General features: G+C 36.8%; 1 protein-coding gene and 1 long non-coding RNA gene across 2 annotated transcripts; both read left to right on the top strand.

Moving 5' to 3' along the window:
• Nucleotides 1–1356: 1356 nt before the first annotated feature.
• LOC126593367 (uncharacterized) lies at nucleotides 1357–3198 on the top strand. The gene is made up of 2 exons (XR_007612929.1): nucleotides 1357–1504; nucleotides 2542–3198. It is a non-coding gene; the product is annotated as an uncharacterized LOC126593367 (long non-coding RNA).
• A 13169-nt stretch (nucleotides 3199–16367) lies between these two features.
• Nucleotides 16368–17539, top strand: LOC126592271 (EPIDERMAL PATTERNING FACTOR-like protein 9). The gene is made up of 4 exons (XM_050257983.1): nucleotides 16368–16400; nucleotides 16691–16775; nucleotides 17167–17249; nucleotides 17361–17539. Exons 1-4 carry the CDS (start codon nucleotides 16368–16370, stop codon nucleotides 17535–17537), a joined length of 378 nt encoding a protein of 125 aa, XP_050113940.1. The 3' UTR covers nucleotides 17538–17539.
• Nucleotides 17540–21854: the final 4315 nt, after the last annotated feature.

Here is a 21854-nt window from a genome sequence, read left to right as displayed (position 1 = left end):
GATTTCTTTGTTGGGTTTATTACTGCTCAATGTTAAAACCCAAAAATGGTTTTTTTTTGGCAAGTGGTGATTGGCCCGCCTGGGTTAAGAAATACCACTTACTGCAATGGCATGTCTGAGTATATCTAGCTCATCCGAAGGTAAAAATTTTCACTCTGAATTCTGGGTTTTCAAGTTTTTCCATGGCTTCAATTTTGGTTTTTGAATACATCTGAAATATTTACAGTGGCAATTTGTTGTTTTGGTGTGCAGGAAAGTTTTTGTGGTAAATTTGGATCATGCAGCCGATGCATTGCTGTATCTTTTCGGGGTTTTATTTTTTTCATGTTTATTGTTCGTAATTTGTAGTGTTGCATTGCATTCCAATGTCGAATATTGAGGGTAATAAAGTAGAGCTACTTGGGAGCAGCCTCTCCCTTGGGAGCAGCCTCTCCATAAATGGGGGTAAGGTTAGCCGACATTTACCTCTCCCAGACCCTGCGTAAAGCGGGAGCCTTGTGCACTGGGTACGACCTTTAGTTTAATTTGTTGTTGTTCAATTGTTATGAAGATCTGTGAATGTGTATGAATTATTGGTTCTTATTTTTGTTGAACAATGTGAAGTTGCTTGGTGTTTTAAGTTCTTGATCCAAAAAAAGTTGCATTATTTCGTAATGGCATTGCCGTTTGTAGTGGTTGTTCGGATTACTGTGTCATTTTATTTATGCAACACTTATCTGATACCTTTCTTATTGGCTGTATGTGAATCATCAATATCTTATGGATTAATATGCTTACCATTTCGTATACATATGTTTTTTATTCATGTTAAAACTTTTTGTATTATTTTTGTGTTTGTCATTGGCAGGTGAATTTGTAAACATTCATAGTTATCCATAGGACCTTGAGGGAGTATGCAATTAGTATTCATATAGATGGTTATTCGTGTTAACGATGAAAGCATCTGGTTTAGGTTTGTCCTCAAAATTTATGCTTAGTTGTAATAATGCTTTTGCTTAGTTGTTCATGTAAAAATGGAACATTTTTTTTTTGTACATATATCATTTTATATTCGTTTAATGTTTGAACTTATGCTTATTAACTTGGTTATTGGTAAGGCTCTTCTAGAGGCAGTGTTCGCATGTAGATGATGTGGAAGTAGGCGATGAGGAGGAAATGACAGAGGTGGAGGACCAAACCAAAAGGTCTTATAGAAGAAAAAGAAGCTCAGAAGTCTGATACACCAAACAACTCCATCTGAAAGCGGAACAATCCAAAGGTAAACCCCTTCAAACTCTTCGATTATGGTGTTCTTTAGTCGATTGCAAGACTAGAACTTGTAAAACTAACACATGCATATAATTTGTTGTGAAGGAATTGCGGTCCAGTGGTTGTATAAAACAAAAGGACAACGCATGCTCTCTCTCTCAAAGTAGCTCCGTGTTCCTCTCCCCCCAGACCTAATGGCTTCATCCCAATTCGAAGCCTGCTCGGATCGAGACTTCTTGGAGATTCGGAGCTCCAGGTGAGATAATTTTCCCCAAATTGTATTCAATCTATGTTGCTTCATTTCATTTTTCCATTTTAATTTGGAATTGTTGATATTTTAGGCGGGTATTGCATGTATAACCACAACAATTTTTGGGTTGGATTGGGGTCAAATTGTCCAGCTTTATTAGCTATTTGGTCGCCTTTGTATTTGTAATCTGAATAATATGAATTAGGGTTTTTCTGTTAGTGTCCAATTGGTCAAGAAAGGATGCTTCTTTTTTGTTATCATGCATATTTAAGCTGTAAACATCTGAAAAACTGCTTAATTGAAGTGAGATTTCCAGTTTTTGAGCTCAGTTTTAGGTTTTGACCTTTGAATTTGTTTACCTGTATCCCAGCTGAAGCTATATACGTCGTAGTTTAGGGGGGTTTTGCTCAAAATCTGGAGAGCTCTCTCGCTTTGCTCTCTATGTAAACCCGAGAGAAATTCCATGGAAACATCACGCCTGCAAACGAAGTTACAGGCCTATACACAAGCAAACTCCATTTGAAAGCCAAAGAATCCAAAGGTAAATCCCTTCAGCTTTCTTAGCTATTTGGTCTTGTGTATTTGTAATCTGAATAATATGAATTAGGGTTTTTCTGTTAGTGTACAATTAGTGAAGAAATGATGCTTCTTTTTGTTATCATGCATATTTAAGTTGTAAACATCTGAAAAGCTGCTTAATTGAAGTGATATTTCCATTTTTTGAGCTCAATTTCATTTCTTATAGACAATTTTTTTTCAAGATTTCTAGGTTTCTTTTTGCTGCTTCTCTGTTAAATTACTCATCTGGAAGTTAAATTTTGTTCAAATACCAAGTATTGTTCTTCAATTAAAGATTTATGGGTCTTTTTATTGCTTCTTTTCTGTTAAATTACTCATTTAGAAGTTAATTTTGTTCAAAAACTTACTGTTCTTCAATCAATCTTACAAGAAAGCATATGAGAACGTGGCACATTAGGTGTTCAATGAAATGTGTCTGAGAATCTGTCAGTATGATATATTATAATTCTGAATCTCCTCTTCAGCTTTGGCCACAGGTGCACGAAGGCGACATGGTCCTGGTCGACAGTTCGGAAGCTCTGGCGATTTTGACTGAGAAAGAGGTCAATAACAAGAAGGTAATGGAATTCAATGTTTTGTGTTTGTTATAGAGGCATATTTGCAACAGTATATCAGATAATGATTCTAGATAGTCTGTCCAGATAGCTTAGATTGTGTTTCATGATGCATATGGCTGAAGCGGTTTTGGCTACTTTTTGATTGCTCATTAATTTTTTTGCTGCCCTTAGCTGGTACAAATATATATAAGAAGTACTATCCTTTTATCAACTTTTACTCAGGTCAAATTTAGGATCCATTCGTACTCATGCGCCATTGGGGTAAAGTGCATGTGCTTTTTTTTTTTTCTGTTGTATTTTTTTCATCTAGGGGATAACGTTTTGTTGTTTGTTGGAAGGAATATTAAAACACATCCACACCCTATTTTGTCATTGTTCTAAAGTATCTCATGCTGGTTTTAGAATTCTCCTGACTTTCTAACTCAAATATGTGCCAAGAGAACCCAACTAAAGTGGTTCGCCGCTCCATGTATGAAGTATTAGTGAATTATTTGTAATTTTACGAAACGAAAGAAAATTTTTGCGTTGTAAGCATACATATTGAAATTTATGTTATAAATTTTTTGATAAGAAACATATGTAAATTAGAATCATACTATATAGGTATGCTGTATACATAACTTTGATAGTACCATAAGTTCAGAATTAATCTTTAGTGTCATTAAAAAATATATCTCAATTTATATACATAAATTTGTGTTGGAATCTAAAGGTCTTCACCTAAGCCGATCAAAGACAGAATATATGGAGTGCAAGTTCAGTGCAAATGGAGGCCAAAATGAGTTAGGGGTGAGGATCGGAGATCAGGAAATACCAAAGAGCGACTACTTTCGCTACCTAGGATCTATCTTGCAAAAGAATGGAGAATTAGATGGAGATCTCAACCATAGAATACAAGCTGGATGGATAAAGTGGAAGAGTGCATCCGGCGTGTTGTGTGACCGCCGTATGCCACTGAAGCTCAAGGGAAAATTTTATAGGACGGCAATAAGGCCAACGATGCTGTATGGCACAGAATGTTGGGCGGTGAAGCACCAACACTTACACAAAATGGGTGTAGCGGAGATGAGGATGCTTCGTTGGATGTGTGGGCACACGAGAAAGGATAAGATTAGGAATGAGAATATCCGAGGTAAAGTAGGAGTAGCCGAAATTGTAGGAAAGTTGAGAGAAAATTGGTTACGGTGGTTTGGACATGTGCAAAGAAGGCTTACTGACGCTCCGGTTAGAAGATGCGACTACAGGATAGAGGTTCAGGGCAGAAGGGGTAGAGGAAGACCTAGGAAAACTTTGGAAGAGACTCTAAGAAAAGACTTAGAGTACTTGGATCTAACGGAGGACATGACACAGGACCGAGCACAATGGTGTTCTAAGATTCATATAGCCGACCCTACTCAGTGACTTGGATTTTTCAAGTCTCCAACTGAGAAGTTTTCCTCACTCGAGAAATTAAGGGAATACTACCTCAACCTACATGATTCACTCACAAAGCTTCAACATACAAGCTTCAACAAAAGAAAAATTCAAAGAACTTAGTGAAGAAGGCTTTGGTATATTTAACACAATACGTTGAAATGAAGCAAAGTATATTTAACACAATACGTTGAAATGAAGCAAAACTTACTTATTGATATCTCCGATAAGTTACACATATGTACATATACATGAATCAAAATAAACAAACAAGAGGGGGCCTTCACAAAGGTTGCTTAGGAGAAGTCTCAGCAGTCGGTAGAGCCCCAGAAAGAGAATGCACCAGAGGGTGATCACTTGGAGCCTCAGTACTGGACAGAACCCTAGAAGGAAGAGGCATCGGAGGCTGATCATTTGGAGTTTCATTACGCGGTACAGCCCCAGAAGACGAAGGCAATAAATGCCTTTGGAACAAACCCACAAACCTCTGATGATCAAGTAAAATCTGACCATCAGATTCCTTCACCTGGTCAAGCTTCCTCTTCATGTTTGTAGCATAGTCATGTGCGAGCATGTGCAACTGTTTATTCTCATGCTTGAGCCTTCTAATCTCCTGCTTGAGACTCATCACTTCAGCTGCCAATGATTCAACTTGGCGGGTTCGAGCAAATAGGCGTTGGGCCATATTAGACACAGAACCTGCACATTGAACACTGAGAGCCAGAGAATCCTTAACAGCCAACTCATCAAACCGTCTGGAAAGAAGTCTGTTATCTTTGGGAGTGAGAATGTTCCTGGCCACCAACGCAACGGTCATATCATTCTTCATCACAAAATCTCCAATGGTAAGAGGACCAGTAGGGGATAAGAAGGATGGGCGCCATATGTTGTCTGGAGAAGGCGCGGTTGCCTCTTCACCAAGGTTCAAGTCAAAACGACAGTCGGAAGGGCCAGACATTTTCAAAGGTGTTGAAGAGAGAAGAGGTCGGACAAATCAAGATCTTAGAAGTGCAAGAAGAGAGCTTCTACTGGTGGAGATTCAAGTGTGCTTTGGAACTTAATGCCAGCCTCTATAAAAATCTGCACTCGACGGAGCTTCAGAAATCGAAGAGGCATTTGCTTTCTCAAAAGTTGGGCTGCTCAGAGACCACGAGGGCCGATCTCAGAGACCGAAGAGGTGTTTGCTTTCTCAAAAGCTGGGCTGCTCAGAGATCACGAGGGCCGATCTCAGAAATCGAAGAGGCATCTGCTTTCTTAGCTTTGTCAGTACCTGTCACATGCACACTCAGCTTTGCGGAAATTACGGGCAATCTGTCGAAGATTTCTGGTGAAGTAGAAAGCACGTGAATCTTACTGTTCAATCATCCACTTTCCACACGCAACATCAACTCATGGGTACCACAGATAACTTTGCCAAAGATCTCTGACAAAGTTTAGACACGTGAAGCTTGCAGCTTCCACTACATCGCTATGACCAAGAAGGGTAAAGAAAAGCAAAGAAACATCACTAACAAAGTTTAGACACATAAATTTTGAAGGTTTAGCTACCATATTATTACCTATAAGGGTAAAGGAACAGCACCACTGCTGGATAATTGGAAAGTCCCTGTGTGTCAACCTCTGTGCTCCTTGGCAAGGTAGACTAGCGAAAATGCCCAACCTTTACTCACATTCGAGAAAACACTCCCAACAAGATTGCTTGCTCCAAATTCGAAGAGGCACCACCCTCCGAATCTCAAGAGTCAAACTCCCAACAGGATTACTTTCTCAAAAATCGAAGAGACACCGCTCTTCGAATTTCAAGAGCCAGACTCCCAGCAGAAGTGCTTTCTCAAAAATCGAAGAGGCACCGTTCTCAGAATCCTGAGAGCCAGATCCTCAACAGAATCGCTTGTTCGAAAACCGAAGAGGCATCGCTTTCTCAACTTCGAGAGCTAGATCTCCTTGGATAAAGCTTGTCTATAATCTTCACACGCAACATCAGCTTTCCAGATACCACAGACCACTTTTTCAAAGTGCTCTGACAGAGTTAAAACACGTGAAGCTGGCAGCTCCCACTACAGTGCTATGAACAAGAAGGGTAAAAGAATAGCATTACTACTTGTTGTTAGGGAGACTTCTATATATGTCGACCTCCATCCTCAACGGACAGGCAGACCTGCAAAAATGCTCAACCATTCCTCATATCTGAGAGGCACTCCCAACGAAGCCTCTCGAAATACTCAGCTTTCTTTCCCCCCGATAATACCTCTACAAACAAGCTACACCAGAGCAAGAATATCTCATATCATCAGGGTTAAAAGCAAAAGTATCCCATATCATGCTTTTTCCCAGTCTTTTCCTTTGGCCTTGTTCTTACATGCAAGACAAGGAGAAAGAGAGCAATCAGTCAGCACTTGGAATCAAGCTTCCAGTCAGGAATTGACTGCCTGGAACCCCTTACCTGATTACTTACCTAGCATTGCTCTCGAGTACTCATCTTCAACATCTTATGCTTCCAGAGAAGATACCACATCTGCCTGAGGAACAGATAGGGCAAGTGAGAAGGATACAAGGAAGCGTGTGGAGACAAGCGTAACAGAACATGTGTCGATACTTCCACTACTTTGTCAATAGAAAAAGTATCCCATATCAGCAGGGTCGAACGTACTCTAGATTTGATGGACTTGTTTTGACCCTCAAATTCTTCAGTCGGCCTTATACTCTGGAGGTAACCAGAAAACCCTCCAGCCCAGTTCAAGAATAAGCCTGTGGAAAGTTACTTCTTCAAAAGCAAAAGTATCTCATATCATCTTTTTTCCTTTTCTTCTCTTTATCCTTCATGCTGCCTGCAAGATAAGGAGAATGAGAACAATCAGCCGGAACTCGAAATCAAACTTCTGATCTAGGACTGATTGCTTGGAGCTCTGATTGCTTACCTTGTTTGTTACCTCTTTCAGCAGATCCCCTAGCTCGGCGACTTGGGGGACTCCTACTATATGGTTTGTATCGCGCTTGACCACACCTGAAACTACAAGTAAGCTTCAAGTGAAATTGATACATTACCTTGTGCATCTCCACCAGTTAAAGATACCACCCCTAGACGGAGGAAGAGTACTTCCAGAGAAGATGCCACATCTACCTATGAGACAGATAAGGCAAGTGTAGACGATACCACACTTCGATACTTAGAAGTTTCGTGATTACTCAGCGGCTTGGATCTTGCAAGTCCCCAACCAAGGAGCTTCCCCTCCAACCAGGAGGCCAATACAGAGCGACACATGTTGACATCAGAAGCCAATCATAGCGCGACACGTGTTAACATCGGAAGCCAATCACAACACGCCACGTGTCAATGTCAGAATAAGGCTAGAAACTCTCTTCTTCTCCCAAAATATTTCCTAATGCCATTTGTACTAAATCATTCACTTGTACCCACTAAAGGAGAGCTTGAGCCTATGTATTTGTGTAAACTCTTCACAATTAATGAGAACTCCTCTACTTCGTGGACGTAGCCAATCTGGGTGAACCATGTACATCTTGTGTTTGCTCTTTTGTCTCTATCATGTTACATACTTATCCACACTAATGACCGGAGCAATCTAGCGAAGGTCACAAACTTAATACTTTCTGTTGTACCAAAGTCCTCACTGATTTTGTGCATCAACAATCCTTAAGTCCTTACCTTTTTGCATTGGTAATAGATGAGTTAACAGGACATATTCAAGATGTTATTCCTCGGTGTATGCTTTACGCAGACGATATAGGGTTGATAGATGAAACTCAGGAAAGGGTAAATGCGAAGCTTAACCTTTGGGGAGAAGTGTTGGAATCTAAAGGTCTTCGCCTAAGCCGATCAAAGACAGAATATATGGAATACAAGCGGGATGGATGAAGTGGAAGAGTGCATCCAGCGTGTTGTGTGACCGTCGTATGCCACTGAAGCTCAAGGGAAAATTTTATAGGACGACAATAAGGTCGGCGATGCTGTATGGCACATAATGTTGGGCGGTGAAGCATCAACACGTACACAAAATGGGTGTAGCGGAGATGAGGATGCTTCGTTAGAGGTGTGGGCTCACGAGAAAGGATAAGATTAGGAATGAGTGGGTTGGACATGTGCAAAGAAGGCCTACTGACGCTCCAATTCGAAGATGTGACTACGGGGCAGAGGTTCAGGGCCGAAGAGGTAGAGGAAGATATAGGAAAACTTTGGAAGAGACCCTAAGAAAAGACTTAGAGTACTTGGATCTAACAGAGGACATGACATAAAACCGAGCGCAATGGTGTTCTAGGATTCACATAGCCGACCCCACTTAGTGGGAAAAGGCTTTTTTGTTGTTGTTGTTGTTGTTATATACATAAATTTGATAGCACCATAAATTTGGGGTATTGTTATATTTAGTACAGGCAATATGATGCCGTTCAGGTGTTTTTAACTAATATATGCAGTTTTTCAATTCATCTGGGGTATTTGTGATTTTGAATGACACTAAAAAAATTTATGGGTTATAGGAATTGCGGGTTAAGAAAATGGGTCAAATTCAGAGCTGCATTCGTCTTCCCTCAAAATAAGAAGAAAACGCTTCCTCAACTCCATATTTTGGAACCTCAGGTATATTTGTGTTCTAAAGGCTTTTACTTCTTCCGGTTTCTTTAGAGCTATTATTTTACCCATATATGATTTGTAAAGTGGAAGATTGGATTTCATATGTCTGAGTATTTAGGGTTTTGCAAAATGCAAACTTGAGCTTTTGATCCAAATGGCTAGAACAATGTACTCGACCAATTTCATATCCTCTTGGGCTAATGAGAGTATATTACTTGCCACTGGGGAATTCACTTCATATAAGCCATAGAGAGAGAGAGTCACATTTTTGTTTTTTTGTTTTGTTTTTGGATTTGGTAACTGAAATTTTATGTGTGAACTATATGTTTCTTTTGTTTCTTAAGGAAACAGACCTTTTTTGGAAACCATCTCTTTCTAATCAAAGATGTTGTGCAATGTGTTTATATGCCAGCTCACTTGAATGTATATAAAAGCAAAACAGCTTATCTTATCGACCTCAATTCACTTATGTATCCCTCTGTTTGTTCATGATTGTGTTGAATTTATTCAATTTAAATGTGTTTTATTCATCCGATTATACCTGAAACAACAGGTTCTCGCAACAACGCGCGGACATATTTTCTCGTTCAATCTAATTCCCAGTTGTTTAGATATTGGATGACGAATTGTAACATGGGACATATGAGAGGTCGAGAAGTAGAATATATCCAATACCATTCCGGGTAAGTAAACATATCATCAAAGTATCAACAAAATTCTTAAGCTTGGAGCCTTGGAAGTTTGGAACAATGAAAGCCCAGCCTCCAAAATCATGTATTAGGTCCCTTATAGCCCAATTTAACAAATTAATTTAAAGACTTGAAGATACGTGTGTTACACATGATCTACATTGTTCTATCCCTAAAAGAAATATGGAGAATTGGGGATCTGTCCTGTTTGACCTCTGTCTTTTAAGCACATCCTTTCCATTTAATCACAATTCCTCAGCCTCTCTCTACTTTTACCACTAAAAAAGACAAGGGGTAAAAAAGCAAAGGCCTTCTTTTCTTTTTCATGCAATTTATATAATAAATCTACTACAAGTTTTTTTTTTTTTTTTTGAAGTGTAAATTTCAAGACTTTGCACACACCAAAGATCTATATTTTGGAATAGAGAAATGTTATAGAGACTCTTATGGTTTTTTTATAGAATGTCACTTTACAGTTTAACGTTAATTTTCGTGTGAATATTATATATTGTGTCAAAAAATTGAGATAGTAGAGAGTCTCACTTTTGACTCTCCTATACATTTTTCTTTGGATTATTTGTAAAGTCCTAAGAGAAGAGGTGGTAGTGTATGTAGAGAAATGCTAAGGAAACTTTCTCAAAAGTGGGATTCTTCATGGATTCTCTGTCGCATTATGTTTTGACATAATATTTTATAACGTTGTCACAAAATTATGGTTATATTAAGTGACAGAAAATTCATAAAGAGTCTCACTTTCAGTAAATCCCTGCCACCTTACTTATGTAGGTATGCCTAGAAATTGCACTCGTGTCTTGGGATCTTCACAATAAAACTTGTATAATCATATACTTCTTTCCATGGCTATGATAGGGAGTCCAATTCCAATACCAATTGCACCATCATTAGACCTACCCACCTCATTTCTAACCCTAATTGCCTCAAATTATCCTGATGATGGCAATTTTAGAGTCCATAGAGACATAAATCTTCAAAAAAATTTATTTACGACATGCCCGAAAATAAAAATAAAACGAGTAGTGTACCGTTGGTTTGCGATCTTTCGGTCGGAAAGATGCCATGTGGAGTGATTAGCGGCACAAATGGAGATATTGATCATGCAAATATTTTGAGAATATATGTAATTATGTTTGTATAATAATCCATGATTATGTGGAGCAAAAATGTGAATGAAGTATGAGGAGGGAGGGAGGCAGGCAGGCAGGCATGTTGGGTCCAAGATGGAGGCTTTGTTTAAGTGAGAGTATCCTCGCTTGCTGGATTTTCCTTGTGAGGATCCTTGCTGGATCCTCTTTGTGAGGATTTCGAGGATCTTCTAATTACATTCGTTCGTTGTATATCGTATGATTAGTTTTTATCAAGTATTGTTTATTTTCAATTTTAATTAAAAAATTTACAATGATTTCTGATCACACGATATACGATAAACATATATGATTGAAAAATTCTCAGAATCCTCACAAAGAAAATCCAACGATAATCCTCTGGTTTCTTTAAGGTGGATGATCAGAGTCAGACAAACTATATTTCTTTTTTTTCTTTATCGTTAAAACTCAAAATTTTCAAACTCTTTTCATTAATTTTCTTTATAAAAAATGGGGGAAATCAAAAGCGCCTGATTTGTCTGTGGTGTGCGTACGCCTGGCAATTCTTGACACGACCCGATAACCCGACACGACACGATACAAAATTAACAGGTGTTCGGGTCGACATGATAACGAATCGGGTCGTTATTGGGTAACCCGATAAGCACATGTTAAGATAACGGGTTGGTTCGGGTATACACGTGGGTAACATGATACACGATAAGCAGAATATTAATTTAATAATTTTATAACCCTAAACAAATACTATAATAATTATATATATATATATATATATATATTAATTTAACAATTTTATACCCCTAAAAACTATAATAATTATATATACTATAATAATTATACCCCCAAAATATTAACTATAATAATTATATATATATATATATATATATTAAATTTTATACCCCTAAAAACAATAACAATTAATATGCATCTGCCATCTGCCCTTTGAAAGAAAAAGGGAGGGAAAAAAGAAAATGATAAGAAAAGGAAACAAAAAAGAGAGGGAAAGATGGGTGTACCAGTACCACTGTACCGGGTAGTGTAGGTGAGGTGAGGTGTCCGCCCTTTGAAGAAAAATGGGGGGAAAAAGTTTTCAAACAAAAAAAAAAGGGAGGGAAAAAAGAAAATGATAAGAAAAGGAAACAAAAAAGAGAGGAAAAGATGAGATACGCATCCTACAAAACTAATTTAAACGATCCAACCGTCAAACATGTTTGTATATGTTTAGAAATCGTATACGCCAAAAATTGCAAAAAACAAACATTAAGAGATCAAGTAACGGGATAAAACTTTTCGACGGTTATAAACGAAAAATCACGATTTAACGGTTATTTTAACTCCGATTTTGATGATTTTTTACAGCTACACTCCTTGACCCTATATGAATACAATGAATGAACTCGATCTTCAATTTAAAATATTTACAATAGTGGATACCACAAAATCTTATGTTATACTTATGAAAGTATGAATAAACTCTTAAGTATTAGTGAATCTATTGTTTTTATGGGATACGCATCCTACGAAACTAGTTTCAACGATCAACCGTCAAACATGTTTGTATATACTTCGAGATTACATACGATAAAAATTGCAAAAAACAAATATTAAGAGATCAAGTAACGGGATAAAACTTTTCGACGGTTATAAACGAAAAATCACGATTTAACGGTTATTTTAACTTCGATTTTGATGATTTTTTACAGCTACACTCCTTGACCCTATATGAATACAAAGAATGAACTCGATCTTCAATTTAAAATATTTACAATAGTGGATACCACAAAATCTTATGTTGTACTTAATGAAAGTATGAATAAACTCTAAAGTATTAGTGAATCTATTGTTTTTATGGGATACGCATTCTACGAAACCAGTTTCAACGATCCAACCGTCAAACATGTTTGTATATACTTCGAGATCACATACGCCAAAAATTGCAAAAAACAAACATTAAGGGATCAAGTAACGGGACAAAATTTTCGACGGTTATAAAACGAAAAATCACTATTTAACGGTTATTTTAACTCCGATTTTGATGATTTTTTACAGCTACACTCCTTGACCCTATATGAATACAATGAATGAACTCGATCTTCAATTTAAATATTTACAATAGTGGATACTACAAAATCTTATGTTATACTTAATGAAAGTATGAATAAACTCTTAAGTATTAGTGAATCTCTTGTTTTTATGGGATATGCATTCTACGAAACTAGTTTCAACGATCCAATTGTCAAACATGTTTGTATATACTTCGAGATCACATACGCCAAAAATTGCAAAAAACAAACATTAAGAGATCAAGTAACGGGACAAAACTTTTCGACGGTTATAAAATGAAAAATCACGATTTAACGGTTATTTTAACTTCGATTTTGATGATTTTTTTATAGCTACACTCCTTGACCCTATATGAATACAATGAATGAACTCGATCTTCAATTTAAAATATTTACAATAGTGGATACCACAAAATCTTATGTTATACTTTATGAAAGTATGAATAAGCACTTAAGTGTTAGTGAATCTAGGGGTGGATTTTTTTGCCAAATTGCCATGCCAACCGAATTGCCAACCGTGCCATACCGATTTTGTGCCAAATTTTTTGTACCAATCGGTAATGGTACAGTATTGTACCGTACCGAAATTTCATGGTACGGTATTGGTAATGGATATCATTACCACGGTATTACCGTACCATACCGAAAATACAATATAATTTATAATTTATAATTTATATAATACATAATTATATAACACATATTTATAATATTCCAATAATTTGAAAATAAAACCCTACTTATATTAGCATTGTTGTTGGTGACTTTGATCTCTTAAAATTGTGGAAATCAAACACAAAAGAGTTCCTAATTCTTTCAAAAATAGCCAAAATATCTTTGTAACCCCCACTTCTACTGTTGCTAGTGAAAATGCATTTAGTCTAGGGAGGAGGGTTGTGAACCCTTTTAGGGTATTCTTGACTCCTAAAATAATTGAGGCACTAGTGTGTACTACTGGTTGGCTGAGGGCAGGTGAAGTAAACTTCTACAAGGACCAACGGAAGATATGCTTCAATTTTACAAGGAAATAGAAGAAGAGAAAACAAGAAAGATATGCTTTAATTTTTTTAGTAAATTTGTTATTAAATGGTTTTCAACTTTAATTATTCTTGCTACTAATTAATATGTTTTCTTTGTTTGTAATGTAAGCTTGATACAAACTCAATCTTCTACAAGTTCAATGCCTCCTCCAAAAGCTTCGACATCTCAAGCTTGAATAACTGATCAATGAATTCTCCTTCTTGAAGTTTACTTCCAATTTTCATTTGGTTTGAAACTTTAATTTCTATTTGGATTGTTAACTTCTATTTGTTTTGGTTCGTAACTTCTATTTGGATTGTAAGCTTAATTTTCATGATGAATCTTGATGCTTCATTTGAATTATTATGTGTGTGAATTGTGAATGATGAATAATAAATGAATTTAATCTATAATGTATGAGATAAAGGTACAAAAAAAAAAGTTTTGCCCTTGAATTGGGTTAAAAAAACAAAAACATATTTTGTCCCAAAACAAAATGGCAATTACCATTGCCATACCATGCCAACCAAACTTTTGGCAATACCGAACTTTGGTATACCGAAAGTTTGGTACGGTAATTGTAATAGATTTTACCAAACCGAAAGTTTGGTACGGTAATTGGTACAAGGGTTTTGGTACGGTAACCGTACCGAACCCACCCCTAAGTGAATCTATATATTAAATTAAATTTAAAATTTTGATTAGTAGTGTATAAATGTTTTTTTATTAAGCTCTTATTTTCGAGTGTAGATGTAGTACTTAAACGATAAATGTGTTTTTGAAGTAATATTTATGTGGCAATGTGTGGTATGTGCAAATTTAAGAAAAAAATATATTTTTCTTAACTGGTCGTAACGGGTCATATCGGGTTAGGTCACTTTACCCGTTGACCCGACCTGTTAAGGACCCGTTAAGATAACAGGTGTGACACGACACAACTTGTTAAGATAACATGTGTTACACGAAAATGATACGAACACGACAGACACGACCCGTTTGCCAGGCCTAGGTGTGCGTATGAGTGTGGGGGTAATGGAGAACTCAATTAGATTGTCGTTTTGCATTTCCCTTTGTAATCATGAGCACACCTTTTCCCCATTTCAATTTTCCACAATTAAATGTAACTCTTCTTTATTTAACAAGACTTGGACTCTATCATTAAATGAGGTAAGCACTGGAAGCACTATAACTTGTTCAATCTTAATCAACGAAGTACGAATTTCAATATGACTGTAAAAATAATAAGACGGTGATAACTACAAATTTTTATTAATTTTTATCCTTTATTTTTCTTTAATTTATTTGATTCAATAATTTAAAATTAAAAGAGTGTGTGGTTAACGTGCGCCATGCTTCACATTAAAAGGACAAAAACTAAAACGGAAAAAAGCGGCGAAAACAATCAAGAAACTCACATAACCGATTATAATATATTATTTGAGTCCACGAAACTGAAAACAACCAAGGCTTCTGTCTAAACAATAAGGACATATCCAAACGAGTCCTTTAATCCTCCAAAAAATTAATATTTTAATGAACATTGGACTGCTATATTTCTTACCATCTCCAACGAGGGGCTAGAGGGCCATAGGCCAAACATAGCATTGTGAAAAAAAAATCATCTCCAGCCGAGGACCAAAGGACCAAACATAATTTATTATTTTAATTGAATTACTATGGTTACTTAAATTAAATTACCTCAGTAATTTTATGTTATAAATTGTTAATAATTTTCATGTTGTTAAATTTTTTTATGTTGTTTAATGTTACTTAATGTTATTTAATGTTGTTTAATATTGTTTAATGTTGTTTCATGTTACTTATGTTGTATGATGACTTAGGCAGTTATAGGGGAAAAAATAGAATTTTTAATTCTTTTTTTAAAAAAAAAAATTTGCAAAAAAAAAAATCAAATATGATGTCATCATGACATCAGCATGTGGCCGCCACGGGGCTGGCTGGGCCAGCCAGTTGACCTTTTGGCCTTTTTTTGTCCAATGGGGCCCACAAGCCTTTTGACCTGGCTCTCGGTTGGAGATGGTTTTCAAGCTATTTTCGGCCCTCTAACTCTCTTGAACCTTGGGTTGGAGATGACCTAAGCCTCAATCATGAAACTATGCCAACATGAGCTGAAGTCTCACCGCCACAATACTCGACGCATCTAACTAAGAAGAATAAAACAATAAGCAAACATGAAGAGTATTCAGTCGATCACTCGCAATCCAAACTGCGTTTCCCAAATAAGAGTCATGTGGTTTGTTCTAAAAAATGAATTAGAATAACTTTTCATCATCTGACCTTTTTTGAGTATTTCATTTTTAGTAAACCTTGCCAAGCACATCTTTTAATAATCGAAAAAAAAATGTTTGAAGAGTGGGATAGGGACTCTCTAAATCTAGAGAAATTTAAAAATGCATTTAACAATTTTGTTGTAGCACAAAAAATCTTACGTAACATTTCAAATTCAAGTTTTAGTGGAAATCTATGGATGCGCGTGCATTTGTGATTGTGCATGTTTTATGTTTGCAATATTTGAGTAGGAATGGGAATTACAGTCAATTCACACCAAAGATTCCCTTATATAGTCCCACGGGTTCTGGCGAAGAGGCATAATTTCTAGATTATATAGTCCCAAGGGGTCCTTAAATTGTAGGTGCATGTGTGCCTCCCTCCGAGTCTGAGTCACTGCACAGATTTTTGCCACCCTATCTCTTCACTGGTTCAGTAGCATAGCTCATTGCGACACACCTCACCCTCTCCTTCTCCTTCACTTCTTATCCTTCCAGTATATTGACCACAAATAATTCATCTCTCATTTATAGGGAAAAAGAAAAAGATGGCCAAATCCACAAGACTTAGGGCGGATTTGGTATTGCTGTACTTTGGAAAAAAGCTGCTTCTGCTGTACTGTGAGAATAAACAGCTGTGAAATAAAGCAGTAGAGTGTTTGGTAAACTTTTTTATAAAAGTGCTTTTGAAAAAAAAAAACAGTATTATAGTGTGTAGTAAACTTTTATGTAAAACAGATATGAAAAAAAACCGGTTTTTCAAAGCTGAGTTTTGCAGCTTCCTGTTTTTGGCTTTTTTTCACCTAAAACTGTGAAAAAAAGCTGAAGCTGAATGTTTACCAAACACAAATAAGCTGCCAGCTTTTTTTAGAATCATCTCAGTACCAAATCAGGGCTTAAACTACTCTTACCATTCTTCACAACACTTTTACTCTTTGCAGCTTATGTTGTACAAGGTTATCCATTGCAAATTAAACTCTTTCCTTCTTTCCCTTTTGTTATCTAAATTCATTCTTTCACAAAATTAAAATTAAAAATTCTGCCTTTTCCAAATTGGTTGTTGCCCAATGTTTGATTCCAGCTTCTTGGTTTTTTCAAATATCGTATTTTTATAAAAACGATAGTCTAAACTATTGTAATACTGGAACGAGGATTTCAACTTAGGTACATGGGCGGGCACACTGACCTAGCCACCTCTTCTAAATGGGTGTTAGTTGCCCAAAATTCTCCTCCTTTTTTTCTTCCTTGCTCCCAGGCTCCCAGTCACCAAATTTCCAAGCATTGATAGTTTGAAAGTTTGTTTTTTGTTTTCATCATTTTGATTTTATGGTTTCATTGTTGCTGCAGGGTCCAGAACTCAAGTAGCAGAACTTCCACACAATCAAAGGGTCAATGATTTCTCTACATCACAAGGAGAAAAACCAAAGCAGGTGATGAATATAGACAGGCATATAAAATAAATAAATAAATCAAAATAAAAGGACCATAATTTTTCTGATATATTTTGCTGACAATGATTCTTTATAATTTTGAGGATATAGAGAAGCAAGGAAAGGATGAACTATGCAAGGAGACTGATGATTGGATCAACAGCACCAACATGCACTTACAATGAATGCAGAGGGTGCAAGTACAAGTGCAGAGCTGAGCAAGTCCCTGTGGAGGGAAATGACCCCATCCATAGTGCATACCACTACAGATGTGTTTGTCATAGGTAAAATATTAGTAATTCACATTTGTGGGTTTGAGAGATGAGTAGGGACTTTGTTTCAAATTTAGATTCAATCGTGTATCAGAATCCAAAATTTCCAATCTTTTAAGGAAAAAAAATCCCATTTTTGCTGGTGTAGCAGAATTAAGTTCAATGGGGTTGTCCTAAATTGGCTGTTGTTATCTACTCTGGTTTTTTTAATGAAGTGCATCAATTTTTTGTTTACCAAGTCATGTATTTTCCACTGTATTTCTCTCTTTACTATTTGGCAAATTCAGAACTCAGAGATGTTGAGTGTGCATTGTCGAAACTTGAAATTCTACAATGCGGGGTCAACCTTAACTAATATCTAGAAGCATAAAGTGAAAAAGAAAAAAAATTACGAAAGTTTATATAATAACACAAAATCATAGTTTGAAAGCTCGTTGATGACAATTTTAAATGTATTATGTATATTAGCTTCTACATTTCCAATGTGACATGATTAGACATAAATTGTATAACCAGGGTTATGTGATTAGCTAAGTTAACACATTAGAGAAAAAAAATAGAAAATGGTAAATTTCATTCACGAGTTACATCTCTAAGGACACAGGTCAAAGAATTAAAGTGTCATACTTTTCAATAGACCAGAAGGGTCAAAGCTTTAAAAACTTTGATATAAAAAAATAAAATAAAATAAAACAACCAAATACAAACAATCATGTAATTAAAACTTGGAAGTGAGAAGGGTCAAGTGATCCTCCTGGACTTTCATTGGCTCCACCAGTGAGAGTGTGTATCTCTACGTCGGAAAATTAAAGCTTTAACATGAAAAATTAAATTATCTTGCGCATCTCAACTTACTGGCAATTAATTTTGAGTTAGAAGCTCACATTCTATATGATGCCAAAAGTATCTGGGAGAATAGGAACACGTAATTTTGCTTTCCATTTCTTGGTTCATGTTTTGTGTTTCCCATTTGTTGATGCCACAAGTAAATTTAAGTTACCATGTTATATATCACTAAAACTCTCACTTTATATTCTCCTCACGCTATGGGATTTTGAAAAAAAAAAAAATCAAGTTCTTTAGATATAGACCCTTACAATTTATATTTTTCAGATAAAAATTCACTATGTTTAAACTTTCAACAAAAACTCAAATCCGCTATGCAATAGGGTAAAAAGACAAATCACATTTAAAATTTACATTGGATGTAGGATGAGTTCAAATAAAATTTCCCAATAAGTAATGTATTTTTCTTTGGAGAATCATTAATATATCCTTTCAAATCCACTTTAAATAGTAACCCCTCAGGTTTGAGGTCTATTACAACCTCATACAACATCTTTAAAACATTTCACTTTCATACCTCAAGTACTATTTTATTTCAATATAATATATCCGTTAGATTTTCCATTCATTAATCTGTTAAATGCTGACGTGGTTGACACATTTGTGCCACGTGGCAAATTTTTTTTTTTTAATTTTTTTTAAACTGAATCTTCAACCCAAAAAAAAAAAAAAAAAACCCAAATCCAGATCCCATCTTCCCCCCCAAAACGATTATCCCTTCCCCATATCCCCCATCCCACCCCCCTATGCGACCAACCTCTGTAGCACCCCCCAACCTCGCGACCCACCTCACTCAAACCCCCCTCCACACTACCTGCAACCCAGAAAAGAAAGAAGAAAAAAAAAAAACCCATCTCCCTTTCCCTGCAACTCAAATCCCATCTTCCCCAATGGGTATGGATTTAAGGAGTGAGATGTGTAGAGGAGGAGGGTGGGTGCAGGGGGTGGGTGCAGGGGGTGGGTGCTAGGGTGGGTGCAGGGGTGGGTGCGAGGGTGGGTGCAGAGGAGGACGTGGAGGATGGGTGCGGTGGGTTTGGGAAAGACGGGAGGGGGGGGGGGAAGAAATGAGTGGGTTGCAAGGAAGGAGGGTCGGGGAAGATGAAGATGGGTTTTTTTTTTTTTTTTTTTTTTTCTTTCTTCTTTTTCATCTGGGTTGCAGGTTCGGTTTTTTTTTTTGGGGGTGTGGGGAGGGGGAGGGGGAGGGAGGGAGGGAAGACGAAGTGGGGTTTTGGTTTTTTTTTTTTTGGGTTGAAGATTCAATTTAAAAAAAAATTAAATTTTTTTTTGCCACGTGGCACACATTTGGCAGCCAATGTGGCAGCCACGTCAGCATTTAACGGATTAATGGATGAAAAATCTAACGGATGTATTATATTGAAACAAAATAGTACTTGAGGTATGAAAGTGAAATGTTTAAAAGATGTTGTATGGGATTGTAATAGACCTCAAACTTGAGGGATTACTATGTAATTTACCCTACAATTAACTATTTACGTTAAAATTGTAATTAGGGATATTTTAAGCATCCGAAAGATACAAAATGTGTAAAGTCAAATAAAATTAATTAATTTGTTTATGTGGAGCCTAGTTGCCGAATTTTATTCATGTAAAAAAAAATTATGTTGGATTGTTTGTAAAAAAAATTGAGTTTTATGGGCTAAGGTCATATTTTCAAAAGAATGTTTTAATTGTTAGTTGTTAGGGGGTAGGGAGATCGGTGGGGATCAGATTCGCACCAGGGTGCATATGTATGAATGTTTTCCACCACTACGGTAAATTAACATCATCTGCTTTAACTTCGACAACTCATACAAATCGTAGCTTTAATGATAGAGTGCTTACCATTATCAATTTAACAACAATTCTACTGTCGGTCTTCCATCTCCTTCCCAAGATACTAGAATGGAAACAAACCAACAACTTAGATTTTGAATCCTAGTGACTAAGAACAAGTAGTGAGGCTTTCAACTCTCTGCAAAATAGAAAATGCAGACATGAAATGAAAGTGGAGGGTGGTCCTAGAATTGAGCCATAAGTAAACAAAGGTTCCCATGGGCAATCTGTTACGATCCTTTAAACCCGCACAAAATAACAAAACTGAAAACAATAAAGGCAGAAAATGAGGACCCATTTGCAGTGTGTACAAACAAGCATGCAACACCAGTCATTAAAAGCTTTTCATGCACTTGGCCTTCTTACTCTTACTGCAGTTTCTTCTTTATTTAGCACGTTTCCATCAAATTCCCTTTTTCGCGTGCTGTTCGGCTGAAAAAGCTTTTCATGCACTCGGCCTTCTTCTCTTACTGCAGTTTCTTCTTTTTTTAGCATGTTTCCATCAAATTCCCTTTTTCGCGTGCTGTTTGGCTAAAACATTGTGTTTGGGTTAAAACTTAAACTTTGGGTTCAAAGGGAAGTTAGCCAGAAGAAGGTCTATAAGGAAGGAAGCCCAAGGCTCAGCCTAAGCCCAGAAGGCGGAAGAAGCCCTTTTCCCGACTAAGTGCAGATCACTTAAGCTACTTGCTCACCTACCTAGAGGTCAAGTGGTGTAGACCAGCCAACTAATCAGCCTAAAAGTACTTTATAATGGCAGTACAAGTAAAAAGCTGATGAGTCACTACCTTTCAGCTGCATTCGGGCAAGATCAGTGCTGCAGGCAGCCAAGCCAAATCATCTATAAAAAGGGAAAGAGAAATCAGAGATAACGACACTCAATCAAACAAACAAATACACTCAATCAAACAAACAAATACACAAACTCTGCTCAAGTCAGATTTGCATACGAAGCTGTAGTCAGCACCAAGCCTTCATCCTTTTCAGGATCAACCTTCACCAAAAAGCCTTTGTAAAAGCTCTGCTACCTTGTCTGAATCTTGCCGTAGTATCGATTCCCTCCTATAAACTCATCTCCCAATCTCCCCTTCTAGCACTCAAACCCTTTGTAAATCACAAAGAGAGGAAGTTGCAAGACGATCAACCTTGCCCGACCCTCTTTGTTCTGTCTTTTCAGTCATAGATCTAGTAATATGATGTATACTTCCATCTGTATCCAAGTTATTTCTAGCAAGTTTATGATTAAAAGGCTTCTTGGTTCTTGGATCTGGCCAGTTTAATGGTGCCCAACCATGCAAAAGATAAAGTTGGAACCCACACTCATAGCTTGACTAGATCTAAGTTCTAACATTTTGGGCATACAAGATTGATCAATCAAAAGTCCTTGGTCTCAAGGCATAAAAAGGAACTTTATGTGGACTTAACCCATCCATGACAATCCTCGATAACAAGAAGTCCGAAGTTACTTGGGGCGCAAGTAATCAACCTATTTCTTAGTTTTACTTCTGTTATATTATGATTGCCACAAAACGTTTGAGTATAGAATTAATTCTGATGGGAAGCCTCAAGGCCTATACCTAAGGCCCTACAAAGGCACCTATCTGGGTTCGTTCTGCTCTGCGGGCTCGGGTGATTAAAGTATAACAGTTGTAATACT

The sequence above is a fragment of the Malus sylvestris genome, chromosome 12 (genome assembly GCF_916048215.2).
Source record: "Malus sylvestris chromosome 12, drMalSylv7.2, whole genome shotgun sequence".
Taxonomy (NCBI): domain Eukaryota; kingdom Viridiplantae; phylum Streptophyta; class Magnoliopsida; order Rosales; family Rosaceae; genus Malus; species Malus sylvestris.
This window is presented reverse-complemented; position numbering and strand designations above follow the sequence as displayed.